This window comes from Bacillus rossius, chromosome 1, assembly GCF_032445375.1.
Source record: "Bacillus rossius redtenbacheri isolate Brsri chromosome 1, Brsri_v3, whole genome shotgun sequence".
In the NCBI taxonomy this organism is placed as follows: Eukaryota; Metazoa; Arthropoda; class Insecta; order Phasmatodea; family Bacillidae; genus Bacillus; species Bacillus rossius.
In genome coordinates, this window is record NC_086330.1 from 143,704,710 (window position 1) to 143,727,926 (window position 23,217).

The 23,217-nt window shown below is 34.5% G+C and overlaps 1 protein-coding gene across 1 annotated transcript in view; it reads left to right on the forward strand.

Annotated features, from left to right (window-relative positions):
* Positions 1-202: 202 nt before the first annotated feature.
* LOC134529544 (15-hydroxyprostaglandin dehydrogenase [NAD(+)]-like) overlaps positions 203-23,217 on the forward strand; it is a 38,564-nt gene continuing 15,549 nt past the window's right edge. The window contains exons 1-5 of the mRNA XM_063363751.1: positions 203-282; positions 4,085-4,196; positions 8,940-9,066; positions 9,975-10,081; positions 18,871-19,044. Coding sequence (XP_063219821.1) covers positions 4,104-4,196; positions 8,940-9,066; positions 9,975-10,081; positions 18,871-19,044 — 501 coding nt within the window. The 5' untranslated portion in view covers positions 203-282; positions 4,085-4,103. The remainder of the gene's footprint in view (positions 283-4,084; positions 4,197-8,939; positions 9,067-9,974; positions 10,082-18,870; positions 19,045-23,217) is intronic.

Below are 23,217 nucleotides of genomic sequence, written 5' to 3' on the forward strand. Positions count from 1 at the left end.
TCAGCGTGTAGCATTAACACAAAACTCAATTCACTCACATGAAACAGCATTTATTTTCTGTATTATATAATCATTACCAAGATTTTCTTACTGTCGTATCTTACTGATAAGACTCGCATGGATTCGGTTTGGAGGATTGTCGGGGTAAAAGTGCGTTTCGGTTATCTCTAGATAAGCTTAGGGACGGTATCGTAAACAAGTTTGTTTAAACACAGAACAACATACAGTGTTTACATCTCTGTACGAAGGGCACATCGACCAGTCATTTTGAGTTTAGCAAAGGTAAGTTGACTTGCGCGTTTTCCGAAGCATGGATTTTCACGGTAATTCAAGTCCCGTAACAAAATGGCACGTAGCTAATATAATAAATGATAAAATAATACCATGGGATTTTGTTTTCTTTATTTCGGAGTACTCTGTCGCTAAATGTATACTTAGATTTGACATATTCCAGAATAATATTCTGGAATAAAAGGTCCGAGTTTATTAAAATTTACGAAACTAAGTTGTTAAATTTACTTTTCAGTTAGTTAACCGAGTCAAGTTGATGTGCGGACCACCTGAGGTATATTTCGACCTTACCACTTTAAAATAAGTTATAAACGCACAAGGTCACATACATGTCGAACACCATATGCTTAGCTTCACAGTTGTGTTTCGACCTTTACAAATTTAAATTACATGCATTGCTGTCACACTTTTATTTCTATGTGATAAAGTTTCTAACGGTTTTAAAATTGGTAGTATGCAATGGGAAATTAACTTTATTATATCTCAGTCAACCAGACTTCAAAATTCCCTTTCGATATTTAAGAATAATAATGATTCAGGTACTTTATTAACTCCGATGCTCATGTTTAGCTGTGCTATCAGTATTGGGTGACTGGATATGGGTGCATGTGTGTGAATTTGTGTGACTCATTAATATTAAATTTATATGTATTTTTAGAATAGTTATATTGCTGTTAGGTGTTATGAAATGAACTACCACGAAATAATTTTTGTAGTTGAAATTATAGTATTAGACAGATTTAACTTAATTAATTTATTAAAATTTTATAATTCCATTTTTATTTCTTATATGTAAAATCACATTTTGTATCTAATATGTTTATTTATTTATTTTGTTTCTTTTTAGTAATGATTTACTTAGTTTGTATTTCACTGTATTTGTAAGTTATGTACTTTTATTGAAGTTATAATTTTTGACGTGACAACGTCTAATAATCAATGACGCCGGCTTCACGCACGAAAAAATGTCCCGTTACGCACATTGTCCCGTTTCGCTGTGTCCCGTTACGCTCATTTTATATTGCTCTTTGCTAACCTGAACCTCCTAGCATTGCGACCGTGTCCATGGCGTAATTCTGTTTTCATTCATTTCAATGTAACATTTTCTTTGCTCTTTGCTAACTCGTTCCTCCTAGCATTTCTGCAGAGTCCGTGGCGCAAATATATTTTTTTTGACTGCATCTTGGTGTATGGTAAGCCATTTTCCTTCACATTATCCTTGAAACACTCCCATTCGTTTCCTACTTTTTCTATCATAGTCCTATCCTTAACAGAATAACACAGATTTGAAGAAGTTAAATAGCAAACATGTATAAAAGTTATAGTTAAAATAATCTCTTCGTTCAAGTATTAAACATATTTGAATTAATGAGTGAAAATAAAAGTAAATTTATCAATTAAATTGTAGATTTCATTTCACTCCTTCTTTGCATCAATAAAAAATCGTGATAATTTAATAAAAATGATTCAATTTTATTCATAAAAGTATCTAATCATTTCATCAATGTATTGTTATGACGTTGTCACGTTAAACTATCGTCCGTAAACCGACTTTACAGACAACCAATTTTTTATATAATTTTACGTGTACCTACTTTGTATATGTTTATGTTACTAAATGTAAGACAAGGTAGTTTGCTTAAACTTCGCAAAAATATAAAATAAAATAATATGTAAGTGCATTAGAAATTATACTTACTTGGCGTAGTAAAAATACTTACTTTAATTTTGCATGCAAATAATGAATAGAAATAAAATAATAAAAATACTAGAATAATATTACAAAATAATACGGTTGGTAAAGTATTAATTAAATCAAATTTAAAATTTTAAATAAATACTCAGTATTCAATATTAATATGAAATAGTGAATAAAGTAAATATTTAATTTTGTAAAATAATTGAAATAAATTTTAATTAATAATGAAATAAAATAAATTGAATGTTTATTCTAATATATTAATTTTCATTATTTATTCAATAATACTGAAATAATTTCTAATTTAAATAAATTATACATATGGGAACATATCCTGACTTATATAAATACACCTTAAAAAGTTTATAAACGCAATTTCTATGACTAATATTTACAATAAATAAATGTTTCTAAATATAAAGACCATTATTCAATTTCAATCACTGAAGTATTTGATTTTTAAGAACATATTTAATTTTTGTATATGTAACTTTTTTTTTCATCCTGCGAAAAATTCGTTGTATGGTGCGCGTGCATCGTAAAAATTCACTATTATTTTTTTCATAACAAGCCTAAAGAAGAATAACATCAATTAATAAATATATTTGCACAGAGGTTGCCAAATGGTTCTTTGCAACATATATTTTAGCAAGAGACCTGCAAATTTCTCGTTATTTTCTGATGTCATACTATAATCCATAACCACGTGGGTAGTCAAGTCGATGTCATACGATTGCTGTAAAATCACAGCTCCTCTCAGATTTTTTTAGAGAAGTTTGCCAATAGTTTCTAGTCCTTCAGGGCGTGTCGAATAACTTGTGATCCAACGGTAATGGACCATAAACCATACAAACATTTGCAATCTAGGCTGTCAACAAATAATAAAGTGGATTAGACAGGTGTCTACTGCTATTTTGTGATAAAACTTAGTTTTAACACTTTTTGATATGTAACCAGCTTATCTCTCGGTATACGGCATTTGGTAGGAGTCATTGCGTGAAAATGGAACGGAAAACGGAAATGTGACACAAAGATGGCGGACCCACGTGTAGCAACATAAAACCGTATGTAGTCACTTTCATAAAAAATATAGTACATATCAAACCTGAATGAACATGGTTCAAAGCTCGTCACTGGATAAGTACTTTTATGTTTTGTTAATAACATTATAATATAATATTGTTAAATTGGCTTATTAAGGTTAAGGTTTGTCGTAGGAAGTATTTACAAACTGATTTCAGGCATTTTAGCAAAAACAAATATACAAACATTTATTATTATTGATATAATATGTATTTTAAAATTGTTTCAGGTTAATTATTTAGTAAAATACCTAAAAGATAGCGCCACGTTCGTAATGCTTTAGAGAACCAACAAAATGTTAAATATCTTTGACGTCATGCTCGTCTCAATAAAATTTTCCTGGTTAATAAGTTATAGGTATTATTAAAGTTGTTATTATATTTGCTTGTGACTATTATTGTGTTCAAAATATATTTCAGGATAGTTTCATTGCCATTAAAAATAATTTGGCACACCAATACGCTTAGTTGTGAGTCCGCCATTTTGACGAATTCGGCTCGTGGCTAAACAAGTTTCTGTTATTCACCTATTGAATTTCTGTTGTGTAATACACGCTTATTTCATTGCATTTCTGGTGCATACTAAAATTTCACCCCCCGCGCAAATAAATAATTATAACCTAAAAAACGCATGCAATGATAATTCCGGTATGGTGGAAATGTCAAATATTCAGCGTTGAGACGACGAGTTCGGTACTCCTGATCTCAGCTGGCCCTGAGAAATCAACAGTACCATTTTTCTAAACAGAATTAAAGTTAGGTTTTAGAAAAGGAAAAATTTTATACCGATGTTCCCTAAAATGAATACTTTTCGTGTATTTATCACGTTCTGTATTATTTCAAAGAATTCTATGTTTTATTTTGTGTCCGAGTTTCGTATTTTAAGTGTAGGCTATTTGTAACATGAGAATACGTTAATTTTCTCGTTAGCGATGTTAGATGATTACACATCACTGACGAGTAATGTAAGACTCGCTCACTTAAAAAAAATCGGGTCTTGTGTTCACTATAGGACATACTCATAAGCTTCAATGGATCTTCAAGGAAAAGTTGCCTTAGTGACGGGTGCCGCTATTGGCATTGGCTTGGAGTACGTGAAAGTAATGCTGGAGAATGGTTTGAAGGTAAGATGTAAGCAAAAAAAAAGTTTACTCTTTCATTCAGTGACTTAATTCTTATTGAAAATCTCATGTAAAATATTCAGCATAATGTTGTGACTGCATAGTGTCCCTGGGGCTGGGCATGATAATGACGTCATGAATTGGTAGCAAAGGCCTGAAAGTTGATGCCAACACCCAGACGTGAGTCAAGTTTAGGAGAACCGCTACAATGTCGAATGAGTGCAGTTCTTTGTTCAGCTATTGGTCTGCGCTAAACAATGGTTGAAGGATAGTGTTTGTACTGAAGAAATATAAAAACCGTTTTAAAGAAATTTATTTCATGGATGTGACAATTTAACATCGGAACGTCAAATTCCTACTTAATAATCATCAGACGTGCTCAAGCACCAATTTCTCAAGGTTGTAACATAGCTAAGGTGAGGTGAACAGTGACTTAAACTACGTCACAACATTCCATCTCCTGACAGCTCATTATTCCGCGTAAGAACTGAAAGACGCCATTTTGGTTCTAACATTGTATGTGTCCGAGATCTGTATCTTAGGTATATTAACTGAAATTTTTTTGTAAGAGTTGAAAGCACGTGCTAATATATTTTCTAAGAATGTAAAATGAGTCAATGTTTCGTTCGTCTTATTTATATTTCATTAATAATGAACGGAAGTTTTCGACATAAGAGATAAAAATTTGTGGCTGTAAAAAAAAAAAAAGGCTGGACCGATGTTAACATCCAAGCTGTAACACATCTAACATCTTTACTCCCCATATCCCCCCCCCCCTATTTCCACCTCCTTTCTCACCCCCTCTCCTCTTTCAAAGAGACAGCTTGACCCGCGGGGTATGTTTTTAATTTCGACAACTTAAAATATTTTTCGACGATTGGGGACATTAAGTGCTTATGGCCTTGTAACTTATGTACATTGTTTATATCATAAACATAAGACAGGATAAATATTTTCCCCCCTTCATAGTTGGGTGGGGGAAGATCAAAAACCCATATTATTCGGGACCACGAAAAAATCTATGTAGGACTTTCCTTTTGATGTACTCCCGAGGCACTTCGACACTTCTGGGTGAGGGGTGTCAAAGCCCCCAAATTTATCCAAAATGGCAAAATAAATTAATATTCATTTCGTACAAGATTAAAGATATCAATTACACAGACCAACAAGAAATTTTTTTTGGTGCCTAGGATATTGGAACTGATTTTAGATGTACATGGGGCGCTGAATCTAAATATCAAATTAGTTTTATTCTATCAGCTCTACTTTTTGAGATAAGTGTGGAAAAACGTAAAACCGCCTGCTTGACTCAAGCCACTTCGTCACACGGGTACCCCAGGATGGGAATCCCATCCTTCATTTCAACGCTTCAAATAAAATTGAGGTCAGTTTGTGAGTTTTAGCCGTGAAGGATGGATCGAAGTTGAAAAAAAATGAGTTCCAGTGGAAGAAGTTGTGGAAATCATCCTGATGTGTTTTGCTACATATGCGGAGAATACACATTAAAAGATAAAAGAAAGACTGTTAGTGACCTTGTGAAGATAGCTTATCATGGATACTTTAGTGTTAAGCTCGGTGATCAGGATAAATCCTGGGCACCACATCAGGTTTGTAAAACTTGTACAGAACATTTACGCCAGTGGACTAACGGGGAAAGAAAAGTTTGAAATTCGGCGTACCGATGGTTTGGAGAGAACCCAAAAAAACACATCGATGACTGTTATATCTGTCTAGTAAATATTACTGGAATCAATCGAAACAACCGTAGCAAGTGGACTTATCCTGATTTAGTCTCTGCAAGATGCCCGGTCCCTCACTCAGAGGAAGTACCAAACCCAGCATTCCACCAGCTTCCAGAGCTTTCTGAGGACGAGTGTTGTCCCTATAACCACCCTTCTGACACTAATGAAGGTGATAGTGATTATGAGGGGATGTCAACAATTCCTAAACGTTTCAACCATGATGAGTGAAATGACCTCGTCAGAGATCTTTTCCTGTCAAAAGAAGCTTCTGAATTATTGGCTTACAGATTGAAGTAAAAAATTAAAGCAGGAATATTTAACGGCCCAGAAATAAGAATGAGGCTGAGCGAAAATACTGGACTTAATTTGTTGCAGTTTTCGAAAATTTTCTAGGCCAAACAAAAGCAGAAGACCATGTTGAACTGGTAAACGATAGGCTTAAAAATTTTATATCTTTTGGATGCTACATAAGTATTAAGGCACACTATTTACACAGCCACCTAGACCGTTTTCCTGAAAGTTTATGGGACAGCAATGAGGAGCAAGGTGAAAGATTTCATCAAGATATTACAATTATGGAGGACCGCTATCAAGGAAGACGGTACACGCACATGATGGCAGATTATTGCTGGAGTTAAAAATGGACTGTTCCAAGATATATTCAAGAAGTTCACGAAAAAGAAGCTTCCGAAGTGTTGAGTGACTAGTTGGTTCCATCGATGACTTGGTACTATTTTTGTATATATAATAACGTTATTATATACTAATAATACTTGTAAAATATAATGATATTTGTATAATATAATATTTGTGTAATTTAATAATGAGAATTTCATTTTAACTTTTAGACTTTATTCATGGATTTAACCTAAAATAACATAAAACATAAATTTTACTAAAACGTTATATCTTGTAATTTTGACCTCCTAGGCAAAAACTAATGCTATATTTGAATTCAGGGCACCAAATTCAAATGAATTTAGCTCCAAATACCCCTGCACCAAAACTATTGTTAGCCTGTGCAATTGTTGGGTCTACACCTCTTACCCAGGGGATATAAATAATAAGTTTTAAAAAAATCACTATGGTTAACTTCAACTTTGTAATATATTGCATAACTAATAATTTTGTATTATTCCAACAGTAGTACGTACAAGTAATATATATATATTTATTTATATACTACCATACTTTATTGCAAGGGATGAAAAAAAGAACATAGTGGAGTGATTAATATTCATCTTGGATGAGTCACATGAGGTATAATATTATTAAAAATTAATTTCATACGCAACGCCAATCATTTCATAGCGGATAGTACTTTTTTCCTAGCCAACCACTGTCATCAACAAGGCCCTATAACTCTGTTAAACTTCCCCTTTCAACACCTTCCAATAAAGTTTGGTCATTATGTTGGCGGTTCATGACGACGCAGAAAACGTCTCTAGCACAGCCAAGATTGTTAACTTAGTTTAATTTCCATAAAACTATTTACGAATGGAGGTTCTATAGTTTGTTGAACGTTTGACATTATCAGCTAATCAGAATCCTGCTTACCGAAAACGGGAATGGTAAACGTTACATCTCAACGAATCATTAAAATCGGGTATGAAACAGATGAATTTAAATGTGTTATGAAAATAAAATAATTCCTTAATGTATGTCGCCAGTAAATTATTTATTTGTAAATAACAAATAATTTTTTCTTTAACTTTTAATGACAGAATATGCATTGTATTATTTAATGAATATTTTGTGATTAAAAATTATAATTTAGTATTTTTTAAAAATACTTAAAATTCATAACTTTTAAAAATTTTCAATCAAGTAATGTGACGCATTACTTATATAATTTTGAAGAAAAAAAGACAAAAGGTGGAACGTTTGAGCTAACTCAGTCCAATATTAAACTTTGACAGCATGACAATATTAAAAATAATATTTGAGGTTATCTGTCCATCTTTATTTGTTAGAAGCAATGGGAAGCCATATTATGTCTAATATTGTCTCTCCCCACCAATATTTGTAGTCAAATATAGATGGAGACGAAAATTTGACAATGTGACAGAGGCTATGAATTAAGGAGAAAGTTTTTCAAAAATAAATGATAAAATATTTGATTACTTAGAATTATCGAATGCGAGATATTGCCCTGCAGTTTTTATTATGATTTTTTCCTTTAGCTTGTGCGCGTTACTGTACCAAAAAAAAGAAAGAATATTAGCATTTTTTGACGTGTAACAGCTTAATTCTCGGGATACGTCATTTAGTGGGAGCAATTTCGCGAATTTCGGAAGTCAAGAAACGGAGAAGTGTAACAACCACGGTGATTCCATCTGTGGCGGATAGTGCAAACCAAAGTTCACAAAGCCAAAGAGAAACTTTAAAGTATTATCTGTTTAATGAGTTCCAACAATACGTGCAGAATTTAAATAAAAATCCTTGTCGAAAATCAGATCCAAAACCGGGATTTAGAATTTTTTTCAGGACTTTTTTCACTTTTATCCGAGAAGTTTCATTATAAAGTTTAAAAATTGTGTCTGCGAATCGTATCATTCGATAGTTAACGTAGCTGCTCAGCAGCAAATTCTAGCGGCGGGTGCGGAAACTACGTGTGATTTGCGTCCAGAAATTGCGTATAATTATCACGCTTGTCATTATTTTAAATAATACCACGTTAAATTTCGTGTCCGAAGCCTCGTATTATAAGCGTATTTGAAACATGAGAACCTTTGAATTTGCTTGTTACCGTGTTTAGATGTTTACACTTCATTGGATGGTACTGAAAGACTCTTATCACTTTTTTTTGACACAGTTTATAACACTGAGAGGAGTGAATGCAATGTGAAAATAATGAAGGTGCATAAAAATAAATCAGTAATTGACAACTTTGTATAGTTGACAATCTACTCGCGGTACAGTGTAGTTCAACTCAACTATCAATGTTGTTCTTATGGACACAGTGAAGGCCACTGTTCTCAACGACGGTGATGTTTGTTTCCAGCATGCTGCTGTTTTGGACGTCAATCAGACCGCCGGCACAGCGGCAGTTAAGAAACTGAACGAAAAATTCCGAGCAGACGCTGCCATTTTTATACATTGCGATGTCACCAACAAAGAGCACTTGGAAGGTAAGTAATAAAACGTTGCGAAAACGAATCATAAAATCCTTTTCTTTAAAGTAAAATTCATGATAACACATTAATGTTTATGCTTCCACTTATTTATTTGTTTCCTAGTTCAGAACAAGTGCTAAGTAAAAGGAAGGTGTCGCGGAACGAGAGAGACTCGTTAATAGCATTTGGAGTAATTATTATTCGCATTCATTTTTACAGCATGTTTGGAACAATTAAAATATCATTCTTAACTGTGACTGTGCGACCCAGGTTACATATTTAATCACTCGTCTTATTTTATACTGAGGCGAAATTAAAGCGCTGAGCGCATTGTCTTACACTTAACCACAGGAATAAACATTTAATTACTTTTATTAATAAAAAGCCAACATGTAAGTAAACTTAGCGAACAGTTTGGAAAAGAATCAATTAAGTATACTTCCTCACATTGAAGTTTCTAATAGAAAATACATTATTAATAGTAGAAAAACATTTAATTGAACTTTTTACATGTTGGTCTAGTTCTATATTGAAAAAAATAGTATTTTCTGATACACATGAATTTAATAAATAAGAAGAAAAAACTATTAAAATAATAAAACTTAAATTTACTACAGTATATGTGTATTATAATAGAAAAAAACTATCACTAAATAAACTCTAAGCTTAAAACAATTTAATCTACCGCAAAACAATGTAAATAACCACAATTACAGACATAGGCCTAGTTACAAAAAAAAAATTTCTTTCCAAATTTTGGATTGAGAGGAATGATGATCAACCTTTAAATTTGTGTTACTTTTTTTTTAATTTCTGGAACGTCGTGTTTCTTGGAATGAACCCCAGTCATGCATACAGAATTTGATAAAAAAATGTAAAAATGAATTAAAACAACTTGTATTCAGTTGTTATTCTCGGCGCAGCTGCCTTCACGCAGACGCTGCGGGTCTTCGGGCGGATCCACGTGGTGGTGAACAACGCCGGGCTGCTGCGCGGCTGCGCGTGGGAGCTGGAGATCAGCGTCAACCTCGTGAGTGCCCGTCGCCCGTCTCCGGCGCTGGCCGCGACGACACTCTGGACCATTGGCGTAGCTGTGTTCATAAAGATGGGGGGGCGGGGGGGGGGGACAAATAATGATTTTGATGTCATGTAAACCCATTCCCCTCTTACTAAGACGGGGGGTCCGGGGGTCCTCCACAGGAAAATTTTTGATTTTAAAAGTGCAAAATAGCGCTTTTTAAGCAGTTTTTGTATCTAAACATTGGATACATCGATATTAAAATTATTGTTTCCTTAAGATAAAATTTGATGAGTGAAGAAATTACAAATAAAGTTGGGCAGAATAATATTATAAAATAAAAATATCATGGTCTAGAAAGTTGGTGGGGACAGTCCCCTTGTTCCCCCCCCCCCCCCGACCCCCCGGTTCCTACGCCGCTGCACTGAACTAGTGCTTCTGTTAAACATGTTCAACTTTTGCGTGCTATTACACGCTGTCTGAACATGTTTTCTTCGAGGCCATTTCTCATCCAGCTTACACAGGTTGGTTGGCAAAAGTAGTTAAAGAACGATACTTCTGCACAAGCCTCTCTGGTTGGCTGCTGAGTGTGAGTGTTAAGAGTATGAACAGTCCTTTGCGAAAAATGCAAGATGGAGAATGCCCCTGGCAAAAGTTAGTGTAATAGTTTACCGACTGCAACAAAAACAAAACAGACAGGTAAATATTTTTTTTCTTTTTAAAAACTGATGCTGGCGGTACTTTTCTTGCATAGGTACAGTTGTTCATATAAATAGGATCCACAACATGTTCATTCGATGACAGTATAAAATCGGTTTTTGGAGTTGAACACACTAAATAAACTTTCACGTTTGCAAACATGTTCACATAAACCTGTTCACCTGAAGTAGTTCGGAGAAAAGTAATAGGAAATAATTTCTTTCTCATCACGAGATCTTACAGTTACAATGGTTTAACCAAGTAAAAAAAGTCTACATAATTTTTGAAACGATATAAAATATTTCTAAGAATTATCAGTTTAACATTTGCTCTATACTTTTACTTACCCAAAATATTTTTATTAACATTAAACCTAAAATACTATATTTTATCTTAGCTCGAAGGCTTATTTATATTATAGGACCAACAATATTTGAAATATTTTTTTTCTATGAATGAAAAAAACCGTACTTACAAAGAAATTATTTTTTAAACATACTCATTAATAAAAATATATTGCCTACCATATGGTACAAACTTCTCTAAAGCTTATAAACACTTTTTTCGGAAAGGACGTAGGTGCATTATTTAAAACTATCATCATATATATTAATACAATAAGAACTAAATATATTTATCAATTTTAGCAACAAAAAAAACACGCAGTTAACCTATATATATATTGGGTATCATTGTATGGAAATTTTTTTATAATTGAAATTAAAATAGTTTAAAATATTTTTTTATATTTTTACAAGTTTTTTATTGTTTTTTTAATATTTTTATTGAATACTAGCTGCCCAACCCGGCTTCGCACGGCTATACTAATGGAAAAAAAATTAAGCCACATCTCCCATTTACAGTAATGTTAAATAAAAAAAAAATTCAGTGAAAATTTATTACAATGCTGTATAATGTACCGGAGAGAAAATGAATAGCACCGGTGGTTTCCCGACTCGTGCACGCAACGTACAACTGATGTACCCGTACTTCGCTACGGCAGTCTACAGGCAGATCACTCTTGCGCTGCTCATTATACATGCCCCTCCTTGTGGATACGTCACTGCCGCGCGATGCCCGTTGCCATGGAGACGCAGAAGGCATGAACAATGCGAAATCCTGTTCTCATGCAGACAAAGTACCCACTGTTTCCTGGTTTTAACCACCCATGGGATATAATTTTCGGAAAATGTCATCCTGTGTAACATAAGGAACATTACTGTGAAGTTTCAAGTCTGTAAAATATATATACTTGGAAAAAAGGGCAAAAAAAACAAACAAATTAAACACAGAGAGAGGAGAAAAAAAACAATAGTTTAGGTTTGCGATTTAAAGTGATAAAAAAGTATTTAAATACTAATTAAGCTCTTATGAGGGTACTGATTGCTTCGTTGTTAGTATCACACGGGTGTTTTTTACTTGTATGGGAAAATTAAGAATGATAAGGCATCTAGTGCGTGGCAACAATGTTAATAGGCAATTGGAAATAAACTTATTTGCGCCTGCGGCATTGTCAACATTCACTTCGTACGTGTACTTAATGTTGTATCTAACACCCTCCAACGCATTTTATTCTAAATTGGACTTTCAGTAAGGATCTCTAATGTTATTGATAATATAATATAGCCTAAAGCCTTCCTCGATAAATGTACTATCCAACACTGAAAGCATTTTTCAAATCGGACCAGTGTTTCCTGAGATTAGCGCGTTAAAACAAACAAACAAACAAACAAACTCTTCAGCTTTATAATATTAGTATAGATTTGTCTGTTTGTCTGTTTGTTTGAGTATCGCGCCAAAACTACTGGACCGATTTTGAAAGAAAAAAAGTATTTAAAAGCGTATGTTTATACTTAAAAACTGGTGTATATTTAATATCGTTACGATGACGGGAGCTGGAGATATAACAATAAACCTCATTTTTTTCACAAAAATGTGCAACCAATACAAGGTAAGCTCCCATTTCTACCAACACTCATTTCTACCAATTTTACTGTGTACCACATACGTAATCTAATTTATTTAATTTATCACAATCAATGACTATTTCTCAATTAATGATAACTTTTTTTATTACATGAAGCTATAATGAAAGAAAAATGAGCACTGTGCGATTATTCGCACGGTTAATAATTCATTAGGTTTTCAAAACGTTCTCATTGTTCCATATAAAGCTGAAATTAACTTCTAAGACATTTTAACGGAAGGAAACACAACAGTTAGGCCTAGTTCTTTATACAGTTAATATGGTATCAGAGAAACGATTGGCCCCACTTAAAGAAATAAGTATGAACAGAAGAAGTACAAAATAACGGTTTTGCATTCTGTTTACAAGAGAGCAGTTACCATATTTCAACACAATCAACAGAGATATAACAAACCATTTAAGAGAGACCTAAGATTCATTGACATGGATTGTAATCCCTGAATAACCCAGATTTGATCATTTGAGATTTTTTAGGTAGATTTCTAAGAAAGAATAACTATTGTAGCCGTTTCCATGTATGACTTCCGGAAAAGCATTTATATAGTATTTAATTAGTTTCATAGTCCATAGACGCCAAAATAACTTCCACTCAAAAGTATATATATACCAAAATGAGACATAACATATAGTATGGGAAATATTGCTCGTGTTCATTAATAGGCAAAATATGACCAAAATGGTAGAAGTGAGGAAGGATTTTTTAAATACATAAAAATCGCTATAACTCCTATAGTATGACAATTCCTACTAAGGGTGCAATAAAAATGTATTAAAGGACATATTATTCATAACCCCTTTAGTAAGCACACCATTAAATCAGTTCAAATTGTTTGTAAAACTCGTAATTTTTATCTAAAACGTTTGTCTGAAACAATTGTTGATAAGTCAAACCATGACTGCAAAGGGTTGAAAAAATCAGGGGTTGAAGTAAAAAAAAAATAATAGTTTTCTACTATGTTCACTATCAAAACCATTCTAATCTATATATATAAAAATTTAGCTTCCATATGTATTTGGCCGCAAAACTCGGAAAGTATACGATGGTTTGGATTGAAATTTTTACAGAACATTGCATCTTAACAGAAGAGTGTTTATATGAAATAAAAGTTTGGGAAAATCCACCGGAAAAGTCGGAAAAAAAAGTTTCTATAACTAAATATCATGGTCACCCAACTTAGTTGTGACCACGCTCGACGATGCTGTACCATATTGTCGAAGTTCAAGCACATCAGGCTACTCGACCATTGTGCCTTGACGACTATAATTTACACAAATATGTATATATATATATATTTCAAGAAAGAATAAAAAACTTTATTTAATTTGAAAGTATATTCTTTCGACTCTATTGATAAAAATACGTTTAAATTAAAAAATACATTTCGTACAATACATTTGAAAATTAAATAATTCTTATCTTATAGCTTATATCTTATATATTGCTATTATAATCTATATCTATAAAAATGTTATGTTGGTTTGTGTACGCTTCAAAAACTCAAAAAGTTCTGCACCGATCGAGCTGAAATTTTACCATTATATACAACCCGCATCAAGGATTGTTTTTATCTACTTTTCACGTTAGCAACATACCCGCAACCGCGAAAAAGTAACTGCGCCATTTTATTAATGTGTTTTCTCACCAATAAAAACAAAAAACACAAATTTTCTGTTATGGAAACGTTTCTCCATGCCAAAGGATTTCTCTTAGCAATGGAAAAAACTATGTCAAGTGAAACGAGCGGGAAATGGCAATATACAATGAGAATAATTTTATTGTGAGGTGCAATAATTAAAAAATGACTAAGCTTACCGGTATGGGACTATATATACAATATGAATGAGGTACTTTAGTGTGATCGTGTCTCGATTGAGCTGCGCCGTTATCCAAATCGTAAGTAGACGTTATGTTTTGTATGGGTCTATCACCACTTGATGTGGGATTGCATGTAGATGGTTCTAGGCTATTCATTTTTTTAACTCCTTAGACCCTATACATTTTTTTAAATTTTTAATTTAATTAATATGTTCTATCGCCAATAACAACAATTGCATCAATCGTAAGTAGAGGTTATGTTTTGTATGGGTCTATCACCACTTGATGTGGGATTGCATGTAGATGGTTCTAGGCTATTCATTTTTTGAACTCCTTAGACCCTATACCTTTTATTTAAATTTTAAATTTAATTAATATGTTCTACGGAATTTTTAAAATCACTTGATCAGCCAGGGATACCACCACACATACTTAAATTGAAAATATGTGTGCCAATTACCCTCTTGCGGAATATTAATCAGCCAAAACTCTGCAACGGCACGCGACTTTCAGTTAAGAGATTAATTAATAACGTAGTGGAAGCAACGATTTTAACGGGGCCTTTCAAAGGTGAATATGTCCTCATTCCTCGAATACCCATGATCCCGACCGATACACCATTTCAATTTAAAAGATTGCAATTCCCAATTCGATTGGCATTTGCAATCACAATCAATGAAGCTCAAGGTCAATCTTTAGAATTGTGTGGTTTAGATTTAGATGCGGATTGCTTTTTACATGGACAACTGTATGTTGCGTGTTCCCAAGTCGGAAAACCAGATAGTCTTTACTTATATCTACGCATACAGTGGAAAAACAAAAAAAATATTCAATCACAATGTGCCACAGCGAAACGTGGCAGGGTACAGCTAGTTTTATATAAACTTTCTAAAAGTTTCTCGAACGTTTGTGTTAGGTAAATTTTCATGTAACCAATTAGGGGGTGGAAATAACAAACAAAAAAAAAAAAGAATAATCATTCTAAAATTTTTTTAGAAAGTATAATATCATATCCTTTATAATTTATTACAAAAAAAAATTATAAACATTATCTGAAACCTTTGGCTGAAACTAGTTTCGATGAAACGAACTACCAATGCTGGATGCATTGTGTTAAAAACAAGCGAAACATTTCGCTGCTTTGAATATGAGAAAAATGTTTTTTCGATCTGTTTGGAATATTGGAGAACATTTAGAATGTAGTGTAAGTTCTTAGAATGTTACAAAAGTTTACAAAAGATTCCAGAACATTTTCAGGAGAAATATTTAATTCGAAATCTACCTACGCCAGTAGACTGTGCCGAAATGTTTCTATTTTTTAAGCTGTTGTAAAAGCAACAGTCAGGTTAGGTTAGGTGTGTTACATAAATACAACTCTTGCAAAAATTCGTTCTTTATGGAAATCCAAATCTTTTAAGCCAATTTGTTTTGCTTTTTGTGCAGCAACAGCATAACTTAAATAATGTACGTGTTTTGCTTGATGTACATATTTATTCCCTTAGGTATGAAATTTTGTTATGATAAATAGCTTTATTTATTTTACGGGAAACCTCTGTTCCAAATTTTATCGAAATCTGTTTATAAATAAAGATGAAATTGAGCAACAAGCATTGAAAAGCAAAACAATTCCTATTTATATACCTAATTGCAGGAAAGAATACATTTGTATGATATACTAGCTGTACCCTACCACGCTTCGCTGTGGCACATTGTGACTGAATAGTTGAGAAATGAGAAACAAAACAAAGAATACATTTCATATAAGTTTAATTTTGCAATACTTGTGGATGTGCAATATTTTTTTGTTTTTCCACTGTATGCGTAGATATAAAGACTATCTGGTTTTCCGACTCGAGAACACGCAACATACAGTTGTCCATGTGAAAAGCAATCCGCATCTAAATCTAAACCACACAATAATTCTAAAGATTGACCTTGAGCTTTATTGATTGTGATTGAAAATGCCAATCGAATTGGTAATTGCAATATTTTAAATTGAAATGGTGTATCGGTCGGGATCATGGGTATTCGAGGAATGAGGACATCTTCACCTTTGAAAGGCCCCGTTAAAATCGTTGCTTCCACTAAGTTATTCATTAATTTCTTAACTGAAAGTCGCGTGCCGTTGCAGAGTTTTGGCTGATTGAAATTCCGCAAGAGGACACACCTATTTTCAATTTAAGTATGTGTGGTGGTATCCTTGGCAGATCAAGTGAGTTTAAAAATTCAGTTGGATAATTAACTACTTCATATGCTTCCACAACGGTGTCTATCGACTTATATGTAATTTCATCACTTTGAATACTGGATTGAATAACATTATTAAGTTGATAGACATCTTTATTCTTTGTGGCAAGGATAGCTCTTTCACTGAGCCAATCGTGATTTCTATGATTTATTTGAATGTCAGGAAATACTTTTTCAATCAGTTCTTCTTTCGATGTTACTAAACTACAAAAATGATCGGGAAATGATATTCGTCTAGACGTCTCATCGACTGACAGCTGTCCGTTTCCAATTTCCAGTAACTGTCGTGAGAATACGTCAGCTGATGGATCATTCTGCAACTGGACACGCATATTCGTAGTCAACTGCAATGCACGTACGTGCCGCCATAGTGTTGAATATTTCAGGCAAGCATTTATTTTGTCTGCTGGTGTCGATCGAGAAATTACAAGCAATGTTTGCCTTAAATCTCCTGCGAGCAATATCAATGCATTCCCGAATGGTTGAACGTTTCCACGCAAATCTCGTAACGATCGATCAAGAGCTTCAAGCGATTTTTTATGTGCCATCGTGCATTCATCCCAAACAATTAGTTTACATTTTTGTAATACTTTTCCCATACCGGATGCTTTGGAAATATTGCATCTGTTTTTGTTTCTGTAATCTTCTGTATCTTGGTATCAGTCTTCATTTCTGTTCTTGCGTTAATGCTACCTACCGTAATAGGGTCTAAAGAGTTCAAAAAATAAATAGCCTAGAACCATCTACATGCAATCCCACATCAAGTGGTGATAGACCCATACATAACATAACCTCTACTTACGATTTGGATAACGGCGCAGCTCAATCGAGACACGATCACACTAAAGTACCTCATTCATATTGTATAATTAGTCCCATACCGGTATGCTTAGTCATTTTTTAATTATTGCACCTCACAATAAAAGCATTCCCATTGTATATAGCCATTTCCCGCTCGCTTCATTTGACGTAGTTTTTTCCATTGCTAAGAGAAATCCTTTGGCATGGAGAAACGTTTCCATAACAGAAAATGTGTGTTTTTTGTTTTTATTGGTGAGAAAACACATTAATAAAATGGCGCAGTTACTTTTTCGCGGTCGCGAGTATGTTGCTGACGTGAAAAGTAGATAAAAACAATCCTTGATACGGGTTGTATATAATGGTAAAATTTCAGCTTGATCGGTGCAGAACTTTTTGAGTTTTTGAAGCGTATACAAACCAACATAACATTTATATATATATAGATTTAACATACAATAATGGTATATTGCCAATGCACTTGACTTTACGTAACACAAAAGTAGGAAAGATACCATATTTGTAAGTTTACTTGTTTCGATCTTTGCAGGCATCACACTAAAACTCACACATAGGGCTTTATATATATTGAGTTTAAATATATTTATTTACACACTTTTAGGACACCGTCATAGAAGTGATATATCAATGATTCCGCCTACACTTCAAGTATTGCCCAACTAAAGGTATGTGTCAAAAATGGCTAAGTTTCTATCTTAATACAAGGTATAAACAATGGAAACAAGACAAACCGTAGTAGAACCAACATCGTAGATTTTTCCAACTTCGATAGGCCGGCCAAGTTTGAAGCTGGTAGCTGTCCATTAAATGTATAAAAATGATATAAACTGTTGTGAAAAAAGTAAAACACTATAGGCCTATATACAACTATATCTAAGGTATAATTTCATATCCTGATAGTATATTATAATAATTCCCATTGCATATAATTTTTTTTAAAGTATACATGAGTGTGATCCTGAGGTTATGGCTTCATGTTTCTAGCTGTGTTGAATACAAAAATTTCACTGACGTTTCGGTCGAACTTACAGTTGCCATCTTCAAGGCAGGCAACTGCTACCCCGAAGATAGTTTCTGCAATAAACCCACAAAGCCAAACAACTTCAGACGATGGCCGTTAAAGCCCGCGATCCTTATTGGTCTGTGGTAATATGTATTTTTTTTCTTTATTTTCCTCTGGGTGCAAAACTTGGTGGTGAGTTGACGCAATCGGCCCGTGTGTGATGCCTGCAGACGGCGCTGGTGAGGAGCACCCTCCTGGCGCTCGACCTCATGGGCAAGGACAAGGGAGGCGAGGGAGGCGTCGTGGTCAACATCGCGTCCGTCGCAGGGCTCTCTTCGGTGGCCCCCATACCCGTCTACTCGGCCACCAAGAGTGCCGTCATCGGCTTCAGCCAGTCCCTGGGGGTGAGTGCGCAAGTGTCTCCCAACAGCAACATACCATAGGCTCTGACAATGCGAACAAGCTGGCTCGGGTGCGAGTTCTCGGATTGCCGTTGGAAATCCCGCCAAGATCAGGTATCTCTAAAAACTGTCCGTATTTTCATAAGAATTAATAATAGTTTGTAGTATGTTCACTATCGAAACCGTTCTTATTTTAATCTTTCTAAATAGTTTCTCGAACGTTTGTGTTAGGTAAATATTCATGTAACCAACCATTACCTGCGGGGGGTGGAAATAACATAATGATAGTACAACTTCTAATAAATTTTTTAGAAAGTATACTATCATATTCTTTATAATTTATTGCAACAAGTTATAAACATTATCCGAAACCTTCAGCTGAAACTATTTTTGATGAAACGAACCACCAATGCTGGATGCATTGAGTTAAAAACGTTCGAAACCTTTTTGCTGCATGGAATATGAGAAATAGTTTCCAACACTGCAAGAAAGATATTTTAACTTTGTGCATCACAAGGCTACGGTTATTTTTGGCTGTATGAAATACGTTTTTATAAATAATACTGAGTATTTCTTACGAAAATTGACGCATATTTTAATATTTTAATTGATGTTTCATTCAAGCGAAATATTTTTAAACCTTTGGAAATGACAATCTTTATTCAACAATTTAACATTATTTAGTTTAACTGTGCTTATTAATGTGCGCAGTTAATACTGGAAAGTTATTCAGGGAACGGTTTACAAATAACTCTAACTATTGGAGGTACTGGGACGACACAAAGCATAAATTCCCGGGTAAGAATCCGAACCTAGTATTACTGCGAATACGATTTTGTAGTGGTGTTTTCATATCAATGTACAAATTTACAAATATCTGTAAGTTTACACGAATATTTCTGTTCCATAACAAAAACAAAAAAAAAATTAGAGTGCAGTTGCCTTAGCTAAAGAAATTGGTCCTGGAACGATTGGAACCAATATGAAACCTTATGTAGCGAACTTACACAATTTGGCGCATTACCATTTTATTAGAATTAAATAATTAATTTTTAATTTTCTATAGTTTTTCCATTAAATGTTCATAGTTATAGATTGCGTAAATAAGATCACATCATGTTAGCACAAAAAAAATACAATGTCTTAATATGAAGCTTGCACCTGGCATTGCAAGACGGTGGGACTGCCTGCAGAAAAACGAAATATAAAATCGTTGGGAATCGAATTTTTACAGTATTTCTTTTACACGTTGTGACAGGTAAGGTTCAAATATACTCTGTTTTTCATACATGTTGAAACTACTTAATAACGTTATCTACCGTATTCAGATTGGAAATAGGGGACGTATTAAAGTGGTACATTTGGACCGATTGAGGGAATACGCCGGAACGAACAGGTTTAAGGAGGGGACCTAAACGAATACCCCTAATAGTCGTCAATAAAAAGCTGAATTAGAGTAACTGTGACCAATGGCAAAAGCTCCAGGGATCTTTTACCGTAAATAATTTCAGAAGAGAGCCTCATCACAGCTATTGTGCCCAACCAGTTTGAAACATCACAAACGTCATGCGTACGGTTTTTTTGCATATATTGATACGCCCCTCGTGCCCTAAAATTATATTATTTTAATTTAATAAAAAAGGCCTAGGAAGCAGCTGAGCAAAATTATAAAGAAAAAATATACAAGTATTACCTGAGGTGGCATGAGGTGGTGAACAAGACAATTTTATACTCCCAGCACACAGGCAACTTGGGAGCTAGTGGATCGTTTAATAGAATAAGGTATATGATAAATAAACACTACATAAGTAGATTGGACTATAGGTTCCCTGTTTTATTTAAAAAGGTAAATTAAATCTTTTGTTTTGGTTTCACAATGACATAGCATTCACAATTAATTGAAGTTATTAAAGGGGGGCCTGCCCGATATTATTAAAACACATTATATTATACTGTTAATAATAATAAAATGACATTTTATAGCAGGTTAGTTTCCATCCACTTATTACAGTATCAATTTCACATTTTCTTATTTGATAAGTTCTCTATGGCACTGCTCGCTGGTATTCGTTTAAATAATTTGTTTCGTTGGCGGTAGGGAGAATTTATATGCTAAATATCACCCGGGGCTTCAAGTTGGACATCTGGCCGGGAGGAAGCTCTTCTTAGAGAGAAATGAAACTGGAGGTCCTGGACAACATGATGGGTGCAATTTCGGCGCCCAAATGTGGACCCTGTCTGAAACACAAGTCAAATTCCAAACGAATTAGACCTGTTTCCAGACAGTCAAACACAGTCGGCGCGAAAAGCCAAACAAACGGGAATTCGGGGAGGAAAAATTGACCGAAGTAACTCACCAAACAGGGTGTAGCTCCAGGCCTCAGGAGATGTCTCACGCCGACATCAGAAAGGCGCGGACCGAGAATTGCGCGGATGACACGGCAGAAATAAACATTTAGTAAAATAAAATAAAAATTAATACATTATAAAACTAAAACTTGACTTGTTTTCTACTACTGACTGGCTACTACTGAAATATTGAAGTTGGGCTCACATCCCTTAACACAGCTGACTATATTTCCTATTACCACGAGTTCGTCGTTGCCGCGAAAAAGCCTCTTAACCGAGGTGACGCCGAGAAGACGCGGTAAGTAGCCGAAGTCAAAGTACAAAGTGCCGGCGATGGTGGACAAAGCTCCTAATTAAAACGGGTGGTCGGCCCTAGGGAAAAAGAGGGTGAAAGTTTGGCTCTGTGCAGGAAATTTTCGGAGGTGTCCGAGTGGTCGTAGCAACGACTTCAGTTGTTTGCGCCGAAGGGCGACTGCTGCGGTCTCTACCGGCAGGCACAGAAAGCAACATACAATCGACTTTTACAGGCCGCAAGGAGGAAGCATAGGGCCTTATGGTGTAGCCGGTGCTACACTCTGGCGGCCTAAAGGGAAAAAAGGGGGGGTTAACAAGATCGCCAACAGGTGTCGCGGGCGTTAGCTCCACTCGCTGGCACCAAGAGAAGAAGTTACTGTTTCTGCCGCTAGATGTCGTGGGTGGTCCATCCTTGCACATATTTTTTCTTATGGCAAATCGACCTTGAAAACGGCCACCGCCTGGCAGGTTCACGTCAGGTCAATGGTCCTGGGATAAATTCTTAGAATCAAGGTGGGTAGCTGTCGAGGAGAGGGGGTACAAAAAACGCAACCAGGTTTGGAACGAGCCTCCTAACGTGACTTTCGAGGAGAGAACCTAAGACGTATGTGTGACGGTAAAAGCTATGATAAGCTCGTCTCTGAGAAATGATAACAACTCGTCCAGAGCTGTTGTATGCAGTTTTAGTCATGCAGGGAAATAATGTTACAGGCCGGGGACGTGACTGTAAGCAGGAGAAATGTCATACGGGCTGCTAACGTCTACATAAGACTAGCAAAATATCAGATAGGTCCCTGAGAAAAGGTGCTTCGGTCCACTTGCGCAAAGTTTAACTAGGTAGAGTACACCAGTCTAACAAAGTGTAATTCACCCTTTTGTAACTAAATTATATAGAAAATAAAATTTCCAAAAATAATTTAAAATTAAAATAACAATTTAAAAAAAACCGTGCCAAAATACACAATTTCCGGCACAATATAAACAGCCAGAATCAAGGTATTTCCTCGAAATTTGACTCTGTAAATCAATAGTGAAAACATTTTCTGGTTCACAAAGAGAATAAACTGGCAAAATTGGCGTTAGTAGTATACAAATGTATTTCCTACTTCTGGTGCTAGTACGTGGTGTGGTGCCAAAATTTGCAGAAAATTCGTCTAAGTTTACAGTTTTTTAGGAAAAATATTTCTGCCGAAAAATAAAAAAATAAAAGTTTAAAAATTCAATTTTTGAGTGAAAAAACCGTAAAAAATTTAAAAAATTTGAAATCTGTAATGCCGCAAATATTATTGGTTTTAAAAGAACGAAAAGTAACCAAAGTAGCTTAAATTTCCAATCGACATGCCGTACTTAGCCACCGAAGTCATGAACTCAAACATTAGGATAAAGTCATGACTGCCATTTTGTATTATGAGTACATTGCCACCATATTGATAATCCGTAAATTATAACGGAGAAATTCTAGAAAAAATTTAAATATCTAAAAACTTAATTTAATTACAATTTTAACAAAATTTAAATAAAAAACGCACATTT